The 27,642-nt window shown below is 37.9% G+C and overlaps 1 protein-coding gene across 2 annotated transcripts in view; it reads left to right on the plus strand.

Moving 5' to 3' along the window:
* The window catches only part of LOC124642531, a 102,200-nt gene that overhangs the window by 18,087 nt on the left and 56,471 nt on the right, over positions 1 to 27,642 (plus strand). For both annotated transcript variants that reach the window (XM_047180974.1, XM_047180975.1), the window contains exon 2: positions 19,629 to 19,810. In XM_047180974.1, coding sequence (XP_047036930.1) covers positions 19,629 to 19,810 — 182 coding nt within the window. The remainder of the gene's footprint in view (positions 1 to 19,628; positions 19,811 to 27,642) is intronic.

Here is a 27,642-nt window from a genome sequence, read left to right on the forward strand (position 1 = left end):
GACTACTTTCTATGTTACTCCCTAAGGTTTGTATTTCATGATTTTAAGCGAATAGTACCAAAACAACTACAGTATAGAATCATCGTGAATGCTTGCTGATTGATGATGAAGTAGATTTTATAATTAAATACACGTCAGCAAAGAGGTTGATATTACCGCTGATTTTCGGGCACCAGGCCAATTTGGAACTGTACGAATTTTGGAAACCGACAACCGCTCCAAATTATAAAACGTAGACGACATAAAATGGAAAACGGATGCCTGTAATTTTTTTACGTAACTAATTTAGACGTTTTTCAGAGAGAGAGAACTTCTTAATATAATTAATGTAGAATTGTACTTGATTTTACAATCAAGTTCGAAACAACTAAACTTGGTATAGGAGGAAAACCGCAGGGCAGTGGGAAATTAGTTTTTGCTGTAACTAAGCTCAACGTCCCCAACCACGAGACAGGCAGATAAATGACGCGATATAATTAAACTCAAGGTTATTTATTAAGCGACATTTTATAATGATTCAAATATTAAACATTTTTACAGTACAGCGACCTTAGCGTCCGCTACGATAGTTTTTTTAATTAAGAGCATTAAAATAAAATGTAATTTCGTTTTTCTTTTAATATTATTTGTAGAGACGAAACTAGAAGGCTGAATTTCTTTAAACTAGACTAGACACAACCCGGATTTTGGTGCCTAGTGCCAAATAATATTAAATGGACTGAATCTTTTTCATGACCTTCGGCATTTTTGAATCTCTATGTAATTTAGCCTCTTCACTATCCACTATTCAGACACAATACTTAGTTTAACAATAGTGTACCTATATCACATATGTGACTCACGGAATAGGGAAGTTATTAACCTTACTAGCCAGTCAATACTTACATATTAGTGGCATACACACTAATATTAGAAAGGACATTATACAAGTAGGCTATTTTGATGTGAAAAGCAGTTACTTTAGGACTCCTGAAGAACTGCTGGCAGAAGCTGGTCTATCATAAGAATGGTATTATGCATTGCAAACCTTACAGACTTACATATATAGTCGCTCTTAACTATAAGATTTCTAGCACTCTCTTTACGTATTCCGCTGATTAACATTTTTCCTAATTAATGTTTTTCCCTTTACAGTTTACACCGTCAAAGCTTAATACTGCCAGCATGAAAACATTTTAATAAAATTTCATTAGTACTCGCAAAAAATAGTCGTAAAACATTTTCTAACGAGCCGAATTATTGCTTTACAAACCGGTCTAGTGTTGTTAAAGATAATCTTTTATCTTACGAAATGTCTGATAAGTTTATATTAGAGTTAACGACATCAAAGTGCGGTGGTTGTGGAATATCAAGATTAAAAGGTAGTGGTATCAGTATTTTCCTGTCGATGACAGAACAATTGTATTATCATCATCGGCCGTATTATCTCCTTAATTTGGGTTTGTCTTAGTGTAATACAGAGAAGACAGAGCAATCTACTGTAATTAAAAATGCAAAAGTTTGTAAAGATGTTTTCTTTTTGCGCAAAAACTAAATAATGGATTTTATTGAAACTTGGCCGTGAAACAGCTTATGAATCATAATAACATATAGGCTACTTTTTATTCATATTGACAAAAGTAGTTGCCTCAAAGCGGAAGCTAGTATAAAGTAAATCTCTCGCTCCATGCAATATATGGAGACTTCAGACGTTATGACCAACATACTAGAAAATATAATTCCTTCCTTTCACAAAATAATAACATCAGCACATGTATGCAGCGAGTACAATGCAATTTAATAATATTCCTCATAAGACGAGACCTACGTATACAAGCAACGAAATGGCAAAGCTTATGAGCAATCTACAAAATGAAAATTAAATGCTTTCTAACATAACACTGACAAAACCCACCAACCCCAAGTGGTAGTTTGGACTCGCACACGAGAAGTTCTGTACCATTAACATTATCTATAAAACTTACTTTATAATATACCCCAAAAAATATGTAAGTCTTTGGGAAGACCCCAAAAACAAACTTTTTTAAATTTTCAGTATTCGTTCTTATAGCAGCAACATTCATCATCATTCATACATCGTCTGTGAAAATCTCAACTGTCTTAACTATCACGGTTCATGACACAACCTGCTGACAGACGGCCAGGAAAGTCCTACTAAAAGGGTTTCCTTTTTTACTCTTTGGGTGTGAGTACCCTAAAAAGCAACAGCAGGAATAAACCTAGACAGTACATAGGCAGCTTATGTTCTCAGCATCTACCGTGACGAGTCGATGCGGATGTATGCACCGCCGCACTCTCCCTTCTCCGTGAATGCTACTCCTATAGGTATCATGGTAAGTACTTCAATTCTACATAAAACTATGTGTTTGTAAGTTTTTTCCATAGCTATTGCGTTTAAATCTAGTTGATTGGTGGAAAAATTGCGTCGTAAATCAATAGTTTCACGAATTTTCTATACGTAATAGATTTCATACTACACCATGACATTATTTAGAGGTAATGTTGGATATACTTACTGGATTGATTTTGAAAATTCTGTTCACATCATGATATGTATGTAATAATAGGCTATATTTTTACATGAACCAGCTGGGATGTAAGATATAAAACCAAGAATAAACTCGAGGAAAAATATGTATAAAAGGTGGCCAAAACACGTGAAAATATATTAAAATGAAATCAAAAAGATCCCAGTTTTATTAGTGAGCAATTTTATAACCGATAAAACACTATCATACATATTACTAAGAATGATAAGGCCTGGTTGGTAAAAGTACTTATGTTAATTAAAGAAACCCAACCCAAACACTTGCTCCCAAAATGAGTAGCACCCAATGATTCATAACTACACTACCGACAAAAAAAAGACGCAGCTTAATCAGTCCAGTTATCTTCAAGTGTAAACTGCGCATTGACAAATATACGAACTTTACAAGAATTTAGTTCAGGACATTAAAACACGCATTACACAATACCGCGATAAGATATCAAGTTTTAAAAAACAAATATGATGTGGAAATGTTTAATGTTCAAATTCTAGACGAATTTTCCTTCCCAATTTGGTTTAAATAAGCTTTAATCAAGATATTATCAGGAGTATGTAACATGGAGCCGAATTACCGCTTGCTGTTCAGTGAAAGGCTATGATTTCTTATGAGAGTCCGAAAACTTCAGTGGTTGGAATATTATACTGGAGCGAAATATGATGGAATGAAAATTCTCGCTAATTTTACTATAGTTAATTTAGTTACTAAAGTACATCACAAAACTATAAGATTAACCTGCCTGGGATTGAGCAATCGTGGTGATTAACGCTTAATCCTTCTATGTGTGAGAGGAGGCAAGTGTTCAGCAGTGGCCAATAAAAAGGCCAATAATGAAGAAACCAGCAGATAACATGCAGCGTAAGGGCAAGAAATCAAAACTTTCGGAAGAGACATTAGGGCTTATGAAGAGACGACGTGAAAACCCACCTGTCACTTCGTCAGCTAAGCGGGCTCTAAACCAAGAGATCAACAAGCACGTACGACGTGACCTCCGGTGCTCCAATACTCTTGACATTGAAAGAGCAATTGAGCTGAATCGGGGGTCAAAGGTGTTCGTACAATCTCTTGGAAGAAGCCACTTGACGAAGCTGACCACAACAAGTGGAGAAGTCGTTTCTTCGGTGCCCGCAGTCCTTTCGGAAGTGGAAAATTTCTATGGCCGGTTATACGCATCGCATGCATCTCGACCTGATCCCGGAAATGAGGATTCTAGAGCCACATTAACGCGCCATTTCACCGAAGACCTGCCAGAAGTCAGCAGTGGCGAAATCGAGATCGCTCTGAGACAGCTCAAAAATGGAAAAGCCCCTGGCGAGGATGGCATTACAACAGAGCTATTAAAAGCAGGAGGAAAGCCCGTACTGGGGGAGCTCCAGAAGCTTTTTAATGCCGTCCTGTTTGAAGGGAGAACTCCAGAGGCGTGGAGTAGGAGTGTTGTCGTCCTGTTCTTCAAAAAGGGAGACAAAACCCAGTTGAAGAACTATCGACCCATTTCCCTCCTAAGCCACGTCTATAAGCTGTTCTCAAGAGTGATCACGAACCGACTTGCGCGAAGACTCGACGAATTCCAACCACCGGAGCAGGCTGGGTTTCGGAGCGGATACGGCACCATAGACCACATCCACACAGTGCGGCAGATTATACAGAAGACCGAAGAGTATAATCAGCCCCTGTGTCTAGCATTTGTGGACTATGAGAAGGCCTTTGACTCGGTTGAAATCTGGTCTGTTCTGGAGTCCCTGCAGCGTTGTCAAGTAGATTGGCGATACATCCAAGTGATGAGATGTCTCTACGAAGCCGCTACAATGTCCGTCCAAGTACAAAATCAGCAAACAAGGCCCATACCGTTGCATCGAGGAGTGAGACAAGGGGATGTTATTTCCCCGAAACTGTTCACTAATGCAATGGAGGATATGTTCAAGACGCTGAACTGGAAAGGACGTGGCATCAACATCAATGGCGAACACATCTCTCACTTGCGATTTGCTGACGATATCGTCATCATGGCAGAAACGCTGCAGGACCTACAACAAATGCTGAACGACCTGGCTGAATCTTCTCTACGCATCGGCCTACGGATGAACTTGGACAAAACCAAGGTCATGTTCAATGAACATGTTCTACCGGAACCGATTGCGATACACGGTGCCGTTCTCGAAGTTGTTCGGAAATATGTATACCTCGGGCAGACATTGCAGTTAGGTAGAAACAACTTTGAGGACGAGGTGAATAGGAGAATTCAGTTGGGTTGGGCTGCATTTGGGAAGCTACGTCGAGTCCTAACATCGTCGATCCCACAGTGCCTAAAGACGAAAGTCTTCAATCAGTGCGTCCTACCTGTCATGACTTACGGAGCCGAAACGTGGACACTGACGGTACGGCTGGTCCACAAGTTTAAAGTCGCTCAGCGGGCTATGGAAAGGGCTATGCTTGGCATTTCTCTGAGGGATCGCATCAGAAATGAGGTAATCCGTCAGAGAACCAAGGTCATCGACATAGCCCACCGAATCAGCAAGCTGAAGTGGCAGTGGGCTGGCCATATTAGCCGAAGAACCGATAACCGTTGGGGTAAACGAGTTCTAGAGTGGAGACCACGCCTCGGCAAGCGTAGTGTAGGACGTCCTCAGGCACGGTGGAGTGATGACTTGCGCAAGACGGCTGGCAGGAGCTGGATGCGAGTAGCCGAAAATCGATCTCAGTGGCGTGCACTTGGAGAGGCCTATGTCCAGCAGTGGACTGCGATAGGCTGATGATGATGATGATGATGACAGCAGATAACAAATCATTCATTTGATTATAAAAAACTTCTGGTGCAGACAAGTAAAAACTAAAAACATTAGAAGTATTTCCGAACAAGGCCTTCCAAGCTCTTACTAAAGACTAAACTACCTTTAAACATAATAAATTATAGAAAGCACAGGTGCCTAAAACAGCCTGTATAACGAATTCATAAACCCACCAGTCTGCGAAGATAATTACAAGTACCACGTCATACTATGACGTCACAACGCTGTAGTTAAGTACTTCAGTAATGAATTAGCCGTTCTAAATATAGAGAGAAACCGTTAAGTTTGGTTTATTTTCTGCGGAGATTTATAGTTGCTAGCTTAGACAGAAAGGAAAGAAAAAAACTCTTACAAAAACAAATACCTAATAGCGGAAAAATACATGTGTGCCAAATAGATCCCATTCAGCATTATGCCTGACTCTGGTTTTCAACTTGTAGCGCCCAACTATAAACTGGACCTAAGAGAAGCTGCGGGTCAATATGTTTTAGGATTCAAGGGTCAAGGTGTTCCTGTTATAAGTTTACCTAAGTGTGATGTGATTATTTGTCGAAAAACATTTCAAATACAACATTAATTAATATCTCAACTTACGTTCCATCATCACCCTCTATTCCTGTTTTGTTTATTTGGAGTCGTCGCAGCATGTCTTTTTCCATGATTCAGGCTGACGTCATCTCACAAGCAACATTCTTTCCAGCCATATCGTCTTTCACACAAACCATCCATCGTTTATTAAGTCGTCCCCTCTTTCAAGTCTCAACTTACATTTAACTATATAATTGAGGACTGACCAAAGATAGAATGTAAAATTATAAAAATACTAATATATTATCTCCTTCAATATATTTTCTCAATCTTTACATCATTTCGGGTGGAAATTATCAAAGGGCATGAAATAAATATTACGGTAACATACTAAACTAGATTCTGGCAACCCAGCCGTTTCATCCGCTTCAAAGGGGAACTACTTAACACACCCGAATAAAAGTAGCCCATGGTTATTTTGATACATAAGCTATGTGCTGCCATTCATATTTCATCAAAATCCATGCAGTAAGTAGCTTTTGTTTGAAAGAGGAACAAACATAAATACCTACCTAACTTTCGAGTTTATGTATCAATAAAAGAACTACACTACCCAACAACACACTATCCAATCTATCTATGGCTTTAAGGTTGGCTGTAAGAGAACCCAATTCTGGGTTAAGCTCGCCGTTGTACATCAACTGACTTTATTCTGTGTATATTAATTGTTAAATGTGCAATAAAGAATAATAAGAATGTTGGAAAAATCTCATTACGTCCTTTAAGTTTTTCAAGCATGAGTTGTCATTTGCTTATCACGCTGTAACACGTGTTATTTCACTACGTACATGATTAGTAATTTTACTATTTTATACAAAGTCATTGTATCTACACTCGTATGATTTGAAATGAATAGGCCGGGCGTTTTATTGAATAACATGTGCTGTGACGGCTATCGACCATTCCCAGTATGCTATCTATCTATTTATTTTCTTACCAGAGATAGGCCATAGCTCGAACATTCATAGTAAATGTTATCAAAATCTTTGATAGACGTTTGAAATGCTCTAAATAACTATGAAGGTTATGTTTCTTTTAAAACCAACTAAAGGTGACATCTTGTTTTTTAATAGGCAAAAAAATAATTAGTTAAGCAAAAAAGTTGTGACAGAAGCCGAACAAGTCTAATTAATATGTCGAATATCTTAACCAAAAACGTAAAATTAAAATGTAGTTTACGCAATATACCTAGCTTGCCACTTCGAAGGTACTAAATTACCCTAATAATCTACATATATTTTTTTGCCTGATTCTTCATAAACTTAACAGAATACCTTCTGAATTATATTCAAAGGAAACTGGCCATCAAAACGCTTTTATTTCACAAACATTAAAAGGTTTCTAAAACCCCATGTGCATGAGTTAACAAATTCGACCCTTATAATTGCTGGTCACGGGATCCGGTCCCATGGTGTCAGGGACCGATTAAGGGCTCGTGTTTGCAAGATGGGGTATATCCACCCATGGTACGTTATTAATTATGTCTTACAATGTAATCAACGCTTGCCAAGGATAATTTATAGGTCCTGCAATATAGGATCAAAGGGAGTTAATCACTATAATATAAAGCATTATAAAAGCGAATATTTTGAGTTCTTTGCAAAATTTTCCTAATTTATTAATTACAAACGAAAACATCAGAATTGAAAAGTTTCTCCTTTTAGGGAAGGTGGTTAAAAATATTATATTTTATCAGTATAAATCCATTTGGTTTGAAATTACATGGTGTTGACCATACCTATGCTTAATTTACCTCACCAATACATGTTTTTAGACCTAAAATTAGATTTTCCTGTATCCTAGAACTAATATTTCCTTGAGGTCAACCGCAATTTCAATTTTAATTAACCATTCAAGGTTGACGGCACAACAAGGTCTTCATAAAACGTCGGAGGCTTTTAAAAAGAGGTTCTATTTTTTTATCGTCCCTCAATGAAATTAGCATTTTTATAAGGCAGGTTGTTTTCTTGTTTCAGAACTGTATTATTTGTAGCATTTTTTAAGGTTAGAATTACAGAGAAATTACTGTAAAATGTTGTTCAAGGAAATCTGTGCTTGGCGAGACGATCAGTACTTATATTTATTTTTAAAGTACAAAGTAGCAATAGATCCTAGGACCTATTCAAATGAAGTTTGCTTACAGATAGTTAGCTCTATAAAGCTGGCAGTACAAAGTGGGCAAAAATTAAAAAAAAAAGCTCAAAATTTGTTGCTAATTTGTTGCTAATTAGTTGCCAAATAATCGATTTTTTTGCTTTTGCCGATTTCGAGAAATCGTCAACAATGCTAGCTTCACCATAAGCTGGCATGGATTATAAGATAAAAGTAAAGGTAAAATAAACAAAATCACTACAAAGGACAATGCTATTCTTTGTATGGAAGTTGGGCTCAAGAGTTGCCCACAGTAACTGCATAGTGTATTATGTTCCATAGGCTTATAATAGGTCCCAGATCGAAATATTTCGAAATCTATCCCGGGAGTCCTGAGAAAAACTGGTTTGACTCTTATTCAATATTACGAAAAACATCCTTACGAACTCTTAACTATTCCACTTTTATTACCTTAATTGAAATGCATTATAATATTAATCGACAAATACGAGGTATTGAACGAGAATTTTTTTTACCGACTTCAAAAAATGGAGGAGTTTCTCACTCAGTTCGTTTGTATTCTTTTTACGTAAGTAAAAAAAAACCGATTTAAACAATCATTTTATTGTTTGAAAGGATTTACTTTCCAAATAGTTCCTTTGTTATTCGGTCCAGGGTCTGGTGATAGAAACCTTAAAACAATAGGGAACTCTCGGAAATTGTAAGCACATATCGAATAAAAACTTGTCATTCGGGTATATGTCTCCGACACCACAAAACTGTGGAGGTTAAGACCTGACCTGCCGATGGAGACGACAGTGAGACGAGGGAACTCCTCAACGATAACTATTTACTACCTCGTGTTCGAGCTTATTTAATTCGTCCTGATAAGATTTTTCCATTGCCATTACGGATATTAATTGCATGACGCTACACGAACTTAGGACTGATTGTAGTAGATAGAGACTGAAAAGCAAGAGAAACAACAATTACCTTTAAACGTCTATTTCTGTTATTTTATCCTGTTATCAGTGAAACCACTAACTATCTGAATGTTATTTCAAGAAAAGAAGGTTGTTAGGTTTGTGGCTGCTTAAAATGGCTAGCTAACAATGGCTGGCTAACATGAGAACCGGTTTTTCTCTTGACCTCTGGGACCGATTTCAAAAATATTTGGAGTCCGTCTTAAGAGTGAAGTAAAGAACCTATTCTAACCATTCCCACTACTGGGCAAATGGCTTGGGCTTTATAAAGTGACTGTTCAAGTTTAACATTATAACCGGTTTTTTTCGGGACCTCTGGGACCGATTTCCAAAATATTTGGATTTCGTGTTAACAGTGCAGTAAAGAACCTATTTCGACCACTTTCACTACTGGGCAAATGGCTCAGGCTTTGTTAAGTGACTATCTATGGAGAACATTTGAACCGGTTCTTCTCGAGACCTCTGGGACCGATTTCAAAAATATTTGGATTCCGTCTTAAGAGTGAAGTAAAGAACCTATTCTAACCATTCCCACTACTGGGCAAATGGCTTGGGCTTTATAAAGTGACTGTTCAAGTTTAACGTTATAACCGGTTTTTCTCGGGACCTCTGGGACCGATTTCCAAAATATTTGGATTTCGTATTAACAGTGCAGTAAAGAACCTATTTCGACCACTTTCACTACTGGGCAAATGGCTCAGGCTTTGTTAAGTGACTATCTATGGAGAACATTTGAACCGGTTTTTCTCAGGACCTCAGGGACCGATTTCAAAAATATTTGGATTTCGTGTTAACAGTGCAGTAAAGAACCTATTTCGACCACTTTCACTACTGGGCAAATGGCTCAGGCTTTGTTAAGTGACTATCTATGGAGAACATTTGAACCGGTTTTTCTCGGGACCTCTGGGACCGATTTCAAAAATATTTGGATTCCGTGTTAAGAGTGAAGTAAGGAACCTATTTTAACTATTTCCACTACTGGGCAAACGGCTTGGGCTTTGTAAAGTGACTGTTCAAGTTGAACATTAGAACCGGTTTTTCTCGGGACCTCTTGGACCGATTTCCAAAATATTTAGATTTCGTGTTAACAGTGCAGTAAAGAACCTATTTCGACCACTTTTACTACTGGGCAAATGGCTCAGGCTTTGTTAAGTGACTATCTATGGAGAACATTTGAACCGGTTTTTCTCGGGACCTCTGGGACCGATTTCAAAAATATTTGGATTTCATGTTCAGAGTGCACTATGGAACCAGTTGGAACTACTCCCACTGCTGGGCAAACTTTGAGCCCAGACCCTGGCATTGTCCTTTGTTGCTAATTTGTTGCTGTATAACCAAAATAAATTTGAGGTGCAAAAATTTTTTTTTTTTCAAATAGAAAATTTTTATTTGCTTTGCGCGCTTGAATGTCAATTGTTTCATGAAAAAAATATGAAATAAATTTGTTGCTCGTCACAGAACTGTTCCTTGTCACTTAGAGAACCAGCAACTAAATAGACACCCGACGATCGGGTGTCTTGAACTTCGGTGACTAACAAACCGGCCATGCTAGCTTGAATGTCGATTTTTCCGGTGAAAAACGTTGAAATGAATTTGTTGCTCGTCACAGAGGTGATTAATGTCTCTCAGAGAACCAGCAACTGAATAGACACCCGACGATCGGGTGTCTTGAACTTCGGTGACTAACAAACCGGCCATGCTAGCTTGAATGTCGATTTTTCCGGTGAAAAACGTTGAAATGAATTTGTTGCTCGTCACAGAGGTGATTAATGTCTCTCAGAGAACCAGCAACTGAATAGACACCCGACGATCGGGTGTCTTGAACTTCGGTGACTAACAAACCGGCCATGCTGGCTTGAATGTCGATTTTTCCGGTGAAAAACGTTGAAATAAATTTGTTGCTCTTCGCAGAACTGTTAGGCATCGATCGGAGAACCAGCAACTAAATAGACACCCGTTGATCGGGTGTCTTGAACTTCGGTGATTAACAAACCGGCCATGCTGGCTTGAATGTCGATTTTTCCGGTGAAAAACGTTGAAATGAATTTGTTGCTCGTCACAGAGGTGATTAATGTCTCTCAGAGAACCAGCAACTAAATAGACACCCGACGATCGGGTGTCTTGAACTTCGGTGACTAACAAACCGGCCATGCTGGCTTGAATGTCGATTTTTCCGGTGAAAAACGTTGAAATGAATTTGTTGCTCGTCACAGAGGTGATTAATGTCACTTAGAGAACCAGCAACTAAATAAATAGGAGAGCTCAAAATAACACACAAGTCAAATTGTTGAGCTCTCATAAATTGACGAGCTCAAAAACATCGCAACAAACGGCAACATTCGAACGCTTAATGTATCTAGCGGGAAGTTACAGGAATGGCCTTTTAGGGTCATCCGATTTCGATAATTTTTTTTTTTGCTTATTAGCGCTCAAGGATGGCTTAGAAAAATAGAATTCAAAAAAAAAAGCGAAAAAAATATAAAATTGAAAAATAAAAAAATATTAATACTGAATACTAGTCACCAATGTTACCAGTTGATTACGTGGCTATAAGAGTATACTAAAATTAATCAATATATAGTTTCTGGAAAGTACTCAATGCTTAGTTCATTTTTAATGCCAAAGAAGAAATCGTGACTCAGATGATATTTTTTTGTTTGTAAAAATAATTACAGTTCGTTCAGTAATGATTTATATTGTTTTCTATTATATATTAGACCAAGTTGGTTTAAATTTTCAGGATATCTAAGTTTGATGAAATTTCTTTAGAATGACAAAGATTGGTACTCATCGGTCAAGCTGTTCGAAAGTTATAAGCGATTCACATACTTATTCTTACACATATATACAGCTAGGGTGTCACCCTCGTGGAAGTGGTCAAGGAAGCTTCCTAGAACCTCAAAACGTTAAGATCTGATTTTTAGATTTTTAACGAAAAGTTGCTGGTTCTCTGAGAGACATTAATCACCTCTGTGACGAGCAACAAATTCATTTCAACGTTTTTCACCGGAAAAATCGACATTCAAGCCAGCATGGCCGGTTTGTTAGTCACCTAAGTTCAAGACACCCGATCGTCGGGTGTCTATTTAGTTGCTGGTTCTCTGAGAGACATTAATCACCTCTGTGACGAGCAACAAATTCATTTCAACGTTTTTCACCGGAAAAATCGACATTCAAGCTAGCATGGCCGGTTTGTTAGTCACCTAAGTTCAAGACACCCGATCGTCGGGTGTCTATTTAGTTGCTGGTTCTCTGAGAGACATTAATCACCTCTGTGACGAGCAACAAATTCATTTCAACGTTTTTCACCGGAAAAATCGACATTCAAGCTAGCATGGCCGGTTTGTTAGTCACCGAAGTTCAAGACACCCGATCGTCGGGTGTCTATTCAGTTGCTGGTTCTCTGAGAGACATTAATCACCTCTGTGACGAGCAACAAATTCATTTCAACGTTTTTCACCGGAAAAATCGACATTCAAGCTAGCATGGCCGGTTTGTTAGTCACCGAAGTTCAAGACACCCGATCGTCGGGTGTCTATTTAGTTGCTGGTTCTCTAAGTGACAAGGAACAGTTCTGTGACGAGCAACAAATTTATTTCATATTTTTTTCATGAAACAATTGACATTCAAGCGCGCAAAGCAAATAAAAATTTTCTATTTAAAAAAAAAAAATATTTTTGCACCTCAAAATTTTGGTTATACAGCAACAAATTAGCAACAAATTTGTAGTGATTTTGTTTATTTTACCTTTACTTTTATCTTGTAATCCATGCCAGCTTATGGTGAAGCTAGCATTGTTGACGATTTCTCGAAATCGGCAAAAGCAAAAAAATCGATTATTTGGCAACTAATTAGCAACAAATTAGCAACAAATTTTGAGCTTTTTTTTTTTAATTTTTGCCCACTTTGTACTGCCAGCTTTTTAGAGCTGACATTAATCACCTCTGTGACGAGCAACAAATTCATTTCAACGTTTTTCACAGGAAAAATCGACATTCAAGCCAGCATGGCCGGTTTGTTAGTCACCGAAGTTCAAGACACCCGATCGTCGGGTGTCTATTTAGTTGCTGGTTCTCTGAGAGACATTAATCACCTCTGTGACGAGCAACAAATTCATTTCAACGTTTTTCACAGGAAAAATCGACATTCAAGCCAGCATGGCCGGTTTGTTAGTCACCGAAGTTCAAGACACCCGATCGTCGGGTGTGTATTTAGTTGCTGGTTCTCTGAGAGACATTAATCACCTCTGTGACGAGCAACAAATTCATTTCAACGTTTTTCACCGGAAAAATCGACATTCAAGCTAGCATGGCCGGTTTGTTAGTCACCGAAGTTCAAGACACCCGATCGTCGGGTGTCTATTTAGTTGCTGGTTCTCTAAGTGACAAGGAACAGTTCTGTGACGAGCAACAAATTTATTTCATATTTTTTTCATGAAACAATTGACATTCAAGCGCGCAAAGCAAATAAAAATTTTCTATTTGAAAAAAATTATTTTTGCACCTCAAATTTATTTTGGTTATACAGCAACAAATTAGCAACAAATTTGTAGTGATTTTGTTTATTTTACCTTTACTTTTATCTTATAATCCATGCCAGCTTATGGTGAAGCTAGCATTGTTGACGATTTCTCGAAATCGGCAAAAGCAAAAAAATCGATTATTTGGCAACTAATTAGCAACAAATTTTGAGCTTTTTTTTTAATTTTTGCTCACTTTGTACTGCCAGCTTTTTAGAGCTACTAACAAACCGGCCATGCTGGCTTGAATGTCGATTTTTCCGGTGAAAAACGTTGAAATGAATTTGTTGCTCGTCATAGAGGTTATTAATGTCTCTCAGAGAACCAGCAACTAAATAGACACCCGACGATCGGGTGTCTTGAACTTCGGTGACTAACAAACCGGCCATGCTGGCTTGAATGTCGATTTTTCCGGTGAAAAACGTGGTAATAAATTTGTTGCTCTTCGCAGAACTGTTAGGCATCGATCGGAGAACCAGCAACTAAATAGACACCCGTTGATCGGGTGTCTTGAACTTCGGTGACTTACAAACCGGCCATGCTGGCTTGAATGTCGATTTTTCCGGTGAAAAACGTTGAAATGAATTTGTTGCTCGTCACAGAGGTGATTAATGTCACTTAGAGAACCAGCAACTAAATAAATAGGAGAGCTCAAAATAACACACAAGTCAAATTGTTGAGCTCTCATGAATTGACGAGCTCAAAAACATCGCAACAAACGGCAACATTCGAACGCTTAATGTATCTAGCGGGAAGTTACAGGAATGGCCTTTTAGGGTCATCCGATTTCGAAACAAACATTCAAGGAAACATAACCTGTTTGATAATCATCAGCTTAAAGGAGACTTGGTGATTGGATGTTTATTTAGTTGCTTGTTCTCCGATCGATGCCTAACAGTTCTACGGAGAGCAACAAATTTATTTCCACGTTTTTCACCGGAAAAATCGACATTCAAGCCAGCATGGCCGGTTTGTTAGTCACCGAAGTTCAAGACACCCGATCGTCGGGTGTCTATTTAATTGCTGGTTCTCTGAGAGACATTAATCACCTCTGTGACGAGCAACAAATTCATTTCAACGTTTTTCACCGGAAAAATCGACATTCAAGCTAGCATGGCCGGTTTGTTAGTCACCGAAGTTCAAGACACCCGATCATCGGGTGTCTATTTAGTTGCTGGTTCTCTGAGAGACATTAATCACCTCTGTGACGAGCAACAAATTCATTTCAACGTTTTTCACCGGAAAAATCAACATTCAAGCCAGCATGGCCGGTTTGTTAGTCACCGAAGTTCAAGACACCCGATCGTCGGGTGTCTATTTAATTGCTGGTTCTCTGAGAGTCATTAATCACCTCTGTGACGAGCAACAAATTCATTTCCACGTTTTTCACCGGAAAAATCGACATTCAAGCCAGCATGGCCGGTTTGTTAGTCACCGAAGTTCAAGACACCCGATCGTCGGGTGTCTATTTAGTTGCTGGTTCTCTGAGAGACATTAATCACCTCTGTGACGAGCAACAAATTCATTTCAACGTTTTTCACCGGAAAAATCGACATTCAAGCCAGCATGGCCGGTTTGTTAGTCACCGAAGTTCAAGACACCCGATCGTCGGGTGTCTATTTAGTTGCTGGTTCTCTAAGTGACAAGGAACAGTTCTGTGACGAGCAACAAATTTATTTCATATTTTTTTCATGAAACAATTGACATTCAAGCGCGCAAAGCAAATAAAAATTTTCTATTTGAAAAAAAAAATATTTTTGCACCTCAAATTTATTTTGGTTATACAGCAACAAATTAGCAACAAATTTGTAGTGATTTTGTTTATTTTACCTTTACTTTTATCTTATAATCCATGCCAGCTTATGGTGAAGCTAGCATTGTTCACGATTTCTCGAAATCGGCAAAAGCAAAAAAATCGATTATTTGGCAACTAATTAGCAACAAATTAGCAACAAATTTTGAGCTTTTTTTTTTTAATTTTTGCCCACTTTGTACTGCCAGCTTTTTAGAGCTCTGCATTTGTATCGATTTCTTGCAATGCAGACAGTGTGTCGAAGACGTGTTTGTAGTGAGAAGCCGCTTTCTGTGCGTTCCGTCTTACGCAAGTACGCTCTATAAATAGCTAGGCTCTGCATAATGTGATGGCTTGGGTTTAGGCTTCTTTTAGCACTAGCATAGTATAGTACCTAAGTTTAGAAATATGCTCGTCGTCGTCGTATTAGCCGAAAGACACAGCTAGACAAAAGCCTATCCCGAGGTTCGCCACATTGCTCGATTTTCAGCAATCCGCATCCACTAGAATCTCATACGCTCATTTACCAATAATGTATATACAAATTTTATAAAGCAGAAGAGTTTGTTTGTTTGACGCGCTGATGTTAGGACATACTGGACCGGATTTACAAATTATTTCAGTGTAAAGATATTAAGATAGTCCATGTATCAAGGACGACGACTTATAAGCCATTTACTCGAAGAAGTCACATCGGGAACAGGGCGAAACCGCTGGCGGAATATTCTGTGAGAAAGCTGATTTTCTGAAAAATTCTATCAACTTAAAAAGTCTTAAAAATGCAGTTCCCAAAAATGCATTCTTTTTATAGACGCATCGCTCGTGTAAATTATGTGCCAAGCCAAGTAAGATTGTTTACAATTTGCACTTTACAAGGTGGACGAAATGTACACCTGCATTGCTCAGTTGATACAATGCCAAAATATGAGAAAAAAAAACACTTCATCCGTGTAAACAAAATGTCCAAAGTAGTTGTGTAATCAACCAGCTTTGACGCGAAGCTGACGTAGAATGTAAAGGTACATGTATTATTTCTAGACTTTTCTAAAACATTAAAAGGTCATTTTTCATACAAAAATAGTATTAATTTACATAATAGACAATTGATTGTTTTGTAGTGTTTGCAGCCATTTGTGTAAAAATAGGTACCTGCACTGTTGTTTGTTTTGTCATTGGCTTTTCAATCATTTCAATTGATTTTTGGACACAAAAAACGTGAAGATTAGCTACGATACGAACGGATAGCCAAATCAGCGCGGCAGAATTAGCCTTTGGTAAAACTATACGTTTGACAGCCGAATTCTATGATGGATTGCAAGAAACAGATTGTAATAACCCAAGTAGTTTGGTTGAGAAAATACGAGAGACTGTCAGTCATTATCGTCCAACGAGAGATAATGTAGACTCGCGTAAGATTTTTGTTCATTCCGCGTTGCAAGATTGCCAATATGTTTTTGTACGGGATGATAAGGTTCATACAACCTTACGATGGCCATTTAAGGTTTTAGAGAGATCTACAGTATTTAAAATTCAGTTACCCGAACGCGAGGCATATATTTCAATAGATCGATTGAAACCTACTTTCGTAATGAAGAAAAATGAAAGTTCCGTAAGTAATAATATACCTATCATGCCCAGTGACGATTCCCAGTCGTCACATAATACGCCACAGGTGTTGTTAGATATGCAAAGAGTAACAGGATCAGGGAGAGTAACGGCCGGTTCACACATGTCTCCGTTTTACTGTTCCGTTTTATCGTGTACGTTTTTTTTTCGTCGATGGCGTATGTAGTTGTATGAGTGACTTCACACATGGCACAGTATTCTGTATGCAGTAAAAACGCCATCGACGAAAAAAAAACGTACACGATAAAACGGAACAGTAAAACGGAGACATGCGTGAACCGGCCGTAATCCGAACACCCGTACGATTTGCGTTATAGGTAAGTAGTTGTAGTTCCCATGGGAATAAATTAGTTCGTGATTCTTTTAGCACAGTAAGCATTTTCAACAATGTCTGTAATAATATAATCGTTATCTTTTCTGTGTTTATTTTAGGATTGTCATAATAAGGTTATGTTACCTATTGTTATGCACCCTTGTAAAACTGATGTTTTTTTCTAGTACACGTTTATCTTTATTTACTGCCTCGTTGGTCTAGTGGTCGCAAGCGCGGCTGCTGTGCTCGAGGTCTTGGGTTCGATTCCCGGGTCGGGCCGAAATCACTTTGTGGGTTTTAGAAGACTTTCACAAAGCAGCCCGTAGTCTGGAAGTTGGTGATTGATACACCCGTGCATCGGAGAGCACGTAAATGTCGGTCCTGCGCCTGATCTCTTTCCGGTCGTGTCTAACGTCTTAAAGTGAACTTTTTTATAATTTCGATTTTTGTGTGAACAATACAATGTTAGGTAAATAAAGCTGGTAATAAAATAATAAGAGAAATAAATATCTAGAATGCACATACCAACAAGTTTGGTAGCGAATTAATTTATTCTTAAACTAGTTACGACTACCTACTTATATTAAAAGGTGCATAATGTGTAGTCTTTTACCTACATATGCAAAGAATAGGTTGTTACCTATTGCTATTCTTAACACTTTTTCTAAACTTTGGTGTTGGCCCCACACGTATCACCGAACGTGTTTATCGGAAACTTTACGTTGGCCCCAACATTTGCTTCGACGTTGGAAGCTGCTGGTATTATATGTACAAAATGTGGATTTACGTCTACATATTCGACGCTAATCGCGAACGCTATACCCTCAAATATGTTTGAACAAATATTGGCACCAACGTTTGTACCCACATAAGCATTAACTTAAGTGGCACCCATTACCTACTCAAATATCACTAGAACACACGAAAACGTTCTAGAAAAACCTGTTAATCTGTTAGTTAATGAGCTAAGCGATTAACAGACGGACGTACAGAAGGCTATTTTCGGCTACTTATCTGTTAAAGGCAATTGAATTTAATGTTTAAGTCATGAAGCTGGGAATAGATAGGAATTTTAAATAGTGTTATTTCTGTCTTGACGGTGACTTTAAAAGGGCTGTCTGTCTGTCTGCGTGTATGTCTGTATTAGGTTTAGATCTACTGCGTATTCGGAAGGTGCTGCTGGTTTTCTCTGCGCGTGCGACGGGTGTGAGGTGGATTTAGAATGAAGGTAATCTGTGTAGGCTGTATTTAGATGAGGTTTCTTATGTTAGATTGAAATACAGTGGGTAGTTATTGTTGCTATATTACCCTGTTACTTTGCAGTTACCTACCTAGATATCTAGCATTATTGTGATGTAGAGAAGATATAGTAAGCACTTGATAGAGTGTAATAAGATGAGCATGTAAATGATATAGGATTGTCTCTAACAAAACAACCACATTTAATGTAAATGGCCAGTGGATGGTTTTCTTCAATAAATAAATGAGTTAATTTATCAAGATTTTGAGAGTAGAAGAGAAATGAAGAATCATGTTTATGAGTAAAATAGAAACGTAAAGATTAATATTTGAATATATAGGTACCTAGATATGTATATGTCTACTATAAAGTCAGTTTCCTTTGCCAAACTGTTATTGCTCATACATTTTCATTATAGTTTATGCAGATGCATATGTCAATTCCCTTGGCTTGCAATTGCAAAGATGCAATAAAATAAAACGGTTTATGATCATAATGCAATCTTCTATTTGAATTTTAATCTTTCGATGTGGGTGTCTGTATTTTGATTAACCTTACGTAGGTACCTACCCAGATACTATATAGTATATTAGTAGTCTCTTAACAACAAATGTTTTAACTTTTTTCGTAAGCGAAAAGCAGACTTCTCAGTGAAGATGAAGTAGCTGTTCTTCGGGAGACAATTAGGATCTTTTTACTCTTATGGGGTATTCATGCCATTTTCAATTTAGATCAGACAGAGCATAGAAATCTACTTAATATGTGCCTACTTGGTAACTGTCTCTATATTTGCCGTTTATGCCCACTAAGCACTTGTAGGTCGCTTGCACTTATATGTACTTGCTTTTACCTCATACTTGCACACTAAGCATAGTTATCGGCACGAATCTTGACCTCTGACCTTCACCTGCGCAGAAGTAATTTATTGGGTCTCTTTTGTGGTATGAAGTGAGTCGCGGGGGCGGGCTAAAGCGGCGATTGGCCCGCAGTGCATCGCGTCATAGCCGTCACTCGGTATTGGTTCTTTTCTAATAAATCACTTCTACGCAGATGTAGATCAAAGCTGAAGATTCGTGCCGATAACTATACGAGGTAATTCTTCTCCAGTGGAATAAAAGCTAAAACTTCCTTCTCCTTGTTCCAGGGTTGTGTTCTAGTCTACTATGCGGGCGCACAGAGAAGTTGGAGCTTGGCAGCAACAGCGGCGCGGGGGCTGCGCTCGCGCTGGCTCTAGTGCGGCCTCCCTCTGCACCCCGAGCCCCTTGCCAGCTCAGTCTTACTGCCCCTGAGGCCGCGGCCTTCGCTGTCAGGCTTATTGATGTTAAGGTAAGGGATACTCAAACTTAGTCATCTTTTCGAACTTCAAAAACATAAAACTGATCACCAAAAGGCTCACCACTCACCACTTCTTACGTGTGTTTGCTGGGAAGAGAATACCCCTGATTGGATTTGTGACCAATGAATCGATGGTGAAGGGGCGATAAGTTTCTCGAGTGGTCATTGACACAGTCTTGTAAACCCAGCGTAGGACGGCCTCAAAAGAGGTGGATGTGGCCCCAGACACAAATGCCAACAAAGAAACATATGTATTTTTTCTACTGAAATATTCATGGATTTTCACTATTTACGTCATAAAAAATATGGCATTAATATGTAATGTTTTCCCTTTTTAGAATACTAACATTGTCTTCATCTATTCTCAATAAAATTATAATTTCACAAAAAAAGTAGCAACACAACTGCAAAATTGTGAACAAAGCAACGGAACGAGTCGTGTGTAACTTTTTTCGCTGAACAAACTCGTAACTAAGTTGGCACGTTACGTCGGGATCGACGCTAATCGCTTACGTAGCCACTTAGCACCTTTATCGCGTGTTTGTGCCAACAAATCAATCAATACGAAGCCATATGATCTGCTGGCTTTTTCCAGATCACGCTAAAAGGCTTTAGGGGGCCTTTTAATAAGTTTCCGCAATATCTGTTTTCTTTCTCGCTTGGGTTTTCCCGTGAATTCATTTTTTTTAATACAATTAGTTAAGTAGCTTTTATTGAACTGCTAACTACATCTCAACTGCCTAACCTTTTCACAACTATATTGGGGTCGGCTTCCAGTCTAAACGGGTGCACCTGAATGGCGTCAGCCAATCTGATAGCTAAATCTTGTTAAGCCTGGTTGCCGGACTTACTGGCTTCTGGCTACTCGTAACGACTGCTAAAGATGTTCAAATGATGAAGTAGAAAATCCGACAGTGCTTAGTTCATTATTGGAAGTGTTAATTACATAGTCTAATTATTTTGTGACATGATCAAGTAATTAATAATGCAACAGTTTATGTCAAAACATGATGATTCTGGTTGTAGCGTAGGCTTTTGTTACGAAAGAACAAGGTCGGTACTAATGATGATATTTGTACAACATGACATTACCTACTTATTTCTGCTGCATCAAATGATTACAAGATAGGGTCAAGTTACTGTGCACAACGGGGTTCAAATTACGAAGGAGAAGTATCGTATAGCAGTACTTTTGGAAACTTGTAGGTAATTACTACTTATATATATAATACAAGATATAATACTAGAGGAAAGATCTTTATGTTTGTTTGACCTGGTAAATAAAATAAAGGCTTTGCAACTACTGATCCGATTTAAAAAATAAGCTAGGCTCCTCCCAAACATAGACTATATTTTATCCCGGTGCGGGCAGTAGTTCCCACGACACGTGGATGAAAAAATAAGCTAGGCTCCTCCCAAACATAGACTATATTTTATCCCGGTGCGGGCAGTAGTTCCCACGACACGTGGATGAAACCGCGGAAAACGGGTAGTACTTCATCAGCTTGTGTGACAGCAACGGTGACAAGCTCCAGTACGATTAGGATAAACTTTTCGGAACGCGATCTTCTTTTTTCACGACCACCTTTAAGGTAAGGCTCTGGTTGTGAGCAAAATTACCAATAGTCCAATACATACTTAAGTTACTTCAGCAAAAAGGGGCGTGGCTCACATCTATCGTCACAAGGACCAATACATAATTACCTTAGCAAAAAGGGGCGTGACTCGCATCTATAGTCACTAAACGTTTCGTCTAGACGCCTTGACATTCCAGTAGATCATCATCGATGATGTGGTTTTCCTCAATATGGCAATGACCTTAAGTAACACAGTTACTATGGTCACAACTTTTTTCTTTATACGATATCCTTAACGTGGAAGATTTTCCTTGAAGGGTCACGTTATTCCGGTAAAAAATAACAAAAAACTGATTTTTGGCACGTGTGTGGGAAGGAAACTTGCTTTTTGACACGACCCTAATGACGATAACTTTTTTTAATTTTACCTTTTTGATTCGTATCCAAAAATATCTCAGGTTCAGCATTTTTAATTAATGTGGTAACTGACCAGTAAGTATCTCTGTCGTCTTTTAGGTATCGGGATCAAAAATTATAAGAAGAATAGTTAGTTTAGTAGATGGTAATAGTTTCTTCTTGGCTCTCAAAAATAATCATAATTTAATTACTTTTTTACTCAAGAAGTTACGTTGGAAAATCGATTACTCCACGGTCGATACAGCATGAGTTTTATGAGTCATAGCACGTGTAACAATACCGAAAAATCGATTATGCAAATCGTTCGCTTATTGCACGTTTATCGACAAAGATCTAAGTTTGAAAAATTTTAAATCTCCAGAATATATATTTATACCCTAGGCTTTGTTGCTTGGGAAGAGTGTAGTTTTTCAACAGTGAAAGATTTTTTCAAATCACTTCAATACTTTCGGAGGCGTTTAGGGTACAAACAAACAAACAAAAAAATTGTTTCCTCTTTGCTGTGTGAGTATAGACTATTTTCTGCATCTCCAAGGAAAGTTAACTTTTCACATTTTACATAACATTACTTATAAACTGGTAAGGCACGAATTATGTCATCACTCATTAGCCGTTTGAACAAAGCAGTCTGATAGCCTTCCTTATGTCACAATGCTTGTAATTGTGATAATCATGCCCATGTAAGCTTGGGCACGCAATCGTAGAAGACAATTTGCGAATCATTACGCAAGTGTCAGAGTAAAGAGTGCAAGACTAGGACCGTCTGATGTCCATGACAAAAAATGATGTCAGAATTGGGTAAATTGACGTGATGCTTTTCTTTCGTCATGTAGAAACTCACTTTTTAGGTAGAGGCTACTTTTGCTTTGTAGGTTGTTCCCCAAGTTTTCATCCGCATCCCGGGGGAACTTGTTTCCGCACCAGGATAAAATGTGGCTTATGCCATTTGGGAGAACAATTCGATAGTTCAGACCCTTCAGGGAACTAACAAACAAAATGTTCTATCTAAACTATGAAGAGGACTTCATAGTTTATACGACATTCTTGTAGATACAGTGGAAAAATGGTACTTATCAGATATTGTATTTTGATTTTCTTAAACTTATATTTCTTAAGTCTCTGGAACAGTCGCTCATAAAATTTGCCAATACCTCATCCTTATCCAGTCTTCATCTACTCGTATGCTGACACAACTCTTATGACACAATATAATTTGCCTTTACAAAATCCAGTTAGAACATGGTGCCATCCCATTGTTTGCATCATCAGTTCGCTGTGTAACCAGGAAACCATTAGACTCAATACGGTGACCAAACAAGGCGTGGACAATGGTCTAACAACCGATGTTCGGACATACTGGCGCCGGGAACTTCGATGTGGTAGAATTTTATCTCATGCGTCTGAGCTATTTACTGATGCAATTGTGTCTGAGTAGACTGTTATTGTTATCGTTTTGGCATCTAATCGTAAATCAATTTTAATTATTATAGTGTTTTTTTTTTGTATTTTCTATGACTGATCATCTGACATGTGTCTGAAATGACCCCTTACACTGCATATACAGCGTGCATCAAAGTCTTTCGATTAAAATCCGTCATGTTCCTGTTGTGATTTTACATTAGACTCTTTTAATATAGGTTTCATTGAAAGCTTAACTTGCCTGATCTAAGTAGGAACCGTTATCAAAAAAGACACAAGAAAACTTCCCGCTACACGATTTTTCGCAAAAGAAAATTACTACAGACAACAGAATTCATTTGTTCATGCAAATAAGTGACGGATAATGCTTGTTTGTGCCAGAAAAACTATAAACGAGGTCGCACGGATAAACTTAACAATAGTTCAATGGATCTTGCTTTAGGAAGTATTTGAGAAAACAAGGCCGCTTCCAAAATGAAAAGAAATGCTTTGGAAACTTTATTGTTCGTCGTTATACTTTAACCACTTCATTTTGTTTAATTGAGGAAATACTACCGTTCCTTTATTCTATCTATCTTTAGATCTGCGTACTAGAGATAGAATTTTGACAACTCAATATACGTAATGTCATATTCTAATCTGTGTGTTGGGAACGGCTGTTAGAGAATACGTGTTCGTCTTAATCTTGGTTCATCCAAAAAAAAATGGGCCCCCTGAAATTACCATTATACTTTGCTGGTCTGCGTCAGGACCCCTGTCACAACTCTCCGATCCTCTCGAAATACATATGGAGAGTTGCTACCTAATTGCTACCAGCTACCATTAGTTGCTACCAATTGCTACCCTCGTGGTTTTGAAGATATTCAGAATCTAAAGGTGACAGCCATTCTGATATCAGGATGGCTGTCACTTTTCCCAGTGTGAAGAAACGGCGCAAAAGTATTGTGTTTTTTTTCCACCCAGAGTTGCTACCTAATTGCTACCCTCCAGAATTAAATTTTGGACCACATCGATTTCGTGGATAAAAACATATCTAAAAAATTAGTTTTAGCGCCTATCAAAAATGAATTAGCAAGTTTACAGTTCAATACAAAGCGGTACTTTTAAATTAGGCGCTATCTATAGTCTACCTGTCATATCAACTTAAGTATGCCAAATTGCTAATTTATTTTGACGCAAAGACTCATTTTTTTATATCTTTTTATCCACGCAATCGATGTGGTCCAAAATTTTATTTTGGAGGGTAACAATTAGGTAGCAACTCTGGGTGAAAAAAAAAATACAATACTTTTGCGCCGTTTCTTCACACTGGGAAAAGTGACAGCCATCCTGATATCAGAATGGCTGTCACCTTTGGATGCTGAATATCTTCAAAACATCGAGGGTAGCAATTGGTAGCAACTAATGGTAGCTGGTAGCAATTAGGTAGCAACTCTCTATATGTATTTCGAGAGGATCGGAGAGATGTGACAGGTGTCCTGACGCAGACGTTTGCTGTTTTTGTAACTTTGCAATAAATTATGAAAAATTCTTGTAGGTACATACCTACGTTTAAATAAAAAAACATTTATTAATTTAACTTTAAAAGTGCACCCAAATAAAGACTAGACTTAATTACTTTGGCCTCCAAGGTCCAGAAAGGGTCACAAAATAAACAAGTCCTTGCATACCTTTATCTATATTAGTCATGTGTTGCTGTTTATACCTGCGACCATACAAATTAACTTAATGCAATTTATTTATTACTCCAATGCTTATTGTTTGTCGTTAAACGTTACTATTGCAAATGGTTATTCCGATGAATCATCTGTTTGCTTTTATGCTAAATCTACACTAACTGTAATAAAGGGGAAACATTTTTTTGTTTGTTTGTTCGTTTTGACCCTTCTTCTTAAATTTAAGAGCCCAGCTCTTGTCGGTGTAGCTCCTTCCATTTACGCCTATCTAGCGCCACTCCTGAACTTCCTTATACGTCACAACATTCACCTTCTATTTAATTTGCTTGATGTAGCTGTACCTTGGACGACCCCTTCCCCTCTTTCCTTCGACTTTCCCTTCCACGATGTTTTTTATAAAATCGTCGTGTCGTATAAGGTGTCCTATCATTTTTCCTCTCCTGTTCTCTATGCTATGCAATAGTTATCTTCTACTCCCTGCTGGAAAGCTGCGCTCTATCCGAGTAACATAGGCTATACTTTATCCCGGTACGGGCAGTAGTTCCGTCGTGAAAATATTCATTAGTTGTCCGGGTGTTTCTTCCATATTCTGTCAATTTTTGTGCTTTGTACCTGCTCCATTTAAATCATCAAAATCGTTTAAGCCATGATTATTGTCATACAGACACGTCGATCCACGAGAAGTAACTAGTATTATTATTATATGTATAAAATAATAAAATTGTATGTGCCATTTATGGTTATTGCATATTTATTATATAGTAGATACTTCCATGCTTAAAGGGTAATCAAATTAATGTGAACTTTGATCAGGTAGTTACATATTTATTTAACTATTTAATGATCAATTTTATGGCTGCGTTACATCTTCGCTATATTTATTGGTTGCCTTGGAAACCAATACGTTTAAAGGCTATAGAATTTGTTTCTATTAATTAACAGTTGCAGTAACCAAGGAGTAGTTATCGGGTTGCCCTGGTAACTGGGATGACTACGTAAACTAGATAGTCGCTCCTTGTAAAACACTGGTACTCAGATGTATTGAGTTAGACTGGGAGATGGCCTTAACATAGCTGGGAAAAGGCTAGGCAGATGGTTAATTTATTAGAAGTATTGGATAGATTGGCACTTACACGTGAAACAGAAGAAGTCCAGAAGCTGATCATTGATGGTATTTTGAAGAGACTGCACCACGTCCCGAAAATATTTTTTTTCACAGTCTATTTTACAATCAAGCTAGCCTAAAAACAAGCCTAAATAATAATTTTATTTCGAGCACGTGATGTTGATAAGGCTTTACATTATATAAAACTCGGCCTCGTATATAACATATTGGCTATTTCACAGTTAAACCCAGTTGTAACTGGCTTGACCTAGATTTTACTGGCTCTTACCACAATGAAGCTAGAACTCAGAACTACAGAAGTCATAACGGATTTAAACTAATTAGATTAAAATATTTTACAACTAACCATTATAATGTTTTTATTTACGTATATGTAAATAAAAACATTATAATGGTTAGCTAGACTTGTTCAAAAGTTTGCTCTAATTTCGACCATTCTATCAATTCTCGCTTGAAACTTAGTGCTCCTAAAAAATCAAAATCAATTGTTCTCGTTTCACAAGAGATAAGAATTTGCATTTCAGACTGTTTTGTTACGTTCTGCATAATCATCTCTGTCTGTTTGAATAGTTACATCATTGTCAAAGTCTGCGAATAATGATTTGAAGGCGCGAAATAATAATACAAAATCTTGTATAACCTTGCAGTTGTTTGTCTTTTAAATCCCGAATCTCATTATCATCAGCCTTTCTATTGTCCCAATGTAGGGCACAAAAGCCTCTTCTTCTCCTCACACGCTTGTTAAAACATTCCAAATTTAAGGATTCAAAAAATTATTAACTCGCAAAGGCCCATGTTTGATCACTATCCCACTTTTTTTTCGTTTGTAAATTATCTAATGAAAAGCCACCTTTTTTTTAACCCACCAGCTGTGGGTGGAGTGACAGACTCTTACTGACTAAATCCCAGCATATTCCTTCTTAAGCCCTTTATGTAGCAAGGCCGCGGTAACTCCTTCGAACAATGCCGCAGCCCAACCTATCAATAGTGAACTTTTATAGGAATAGGTGTTTCTAGAAGTCTCTAACGGATAAGTTTTATGTTACCTACGCGTGGCGGAAACCAAACCTGTTTGTAGGTAAAAAAATACAAGGTTGATTGCTTGCTTTATTTTCTAGTCTGCAGAATTTAGAGTGTAGGTAATAACTACATGTCTGTCCAGTGTGAGGTATGTCTCAAATAGAAGCATAAAACATAACCCATGTTCAACGCTGATCGTGTAGCTTCCTCACAGTGAAATAATTACCCAAATCGCTTCAAATAAACACACCTCCTTTCTTAATGAAGAATAGTATTTTTTTGTTTCATTTCATCGGGAGCAATATGGACAGTGTGCAAAACATGGATATCAAATTGACTTTTACAAGGCATGAAGAAGAATCAAGACCTTTTGGTCCACAATTCTTTTTCTCAAGTCTAGACTAGGTAGACTAGAGGTATTCCTATAATTTGGCTAATTCTGCGTGGGAGTTAGTTTATAGATCTGGTCGTGATAAATGTCAAACAGTCAATCCGGGTACAGCTTTTCTTCAACTCATGATTCATATGATGACATTATGGTGATTGCAAAAAGGTGTCAAGATGTTCAAAACTGATACCAAGATTAAT

The sequence above is a fragment of the Helicoverpa zea genome, chromosome 2 (genome assembly GCF_022581195.2).
Source record: "Helicoverpa zea isolate HzStark_Cry1AcR chromosome 2, ilHelZeax1.1, whole genome shotgun sequence".
In the NCBI taxonomy this organism is placed as follows: Eukaryota; Metazoa; Arthropoda; class Insecta; order Lepidoptera; family Noctuidae; genus Helicoverpa; species Helicoverpa zea.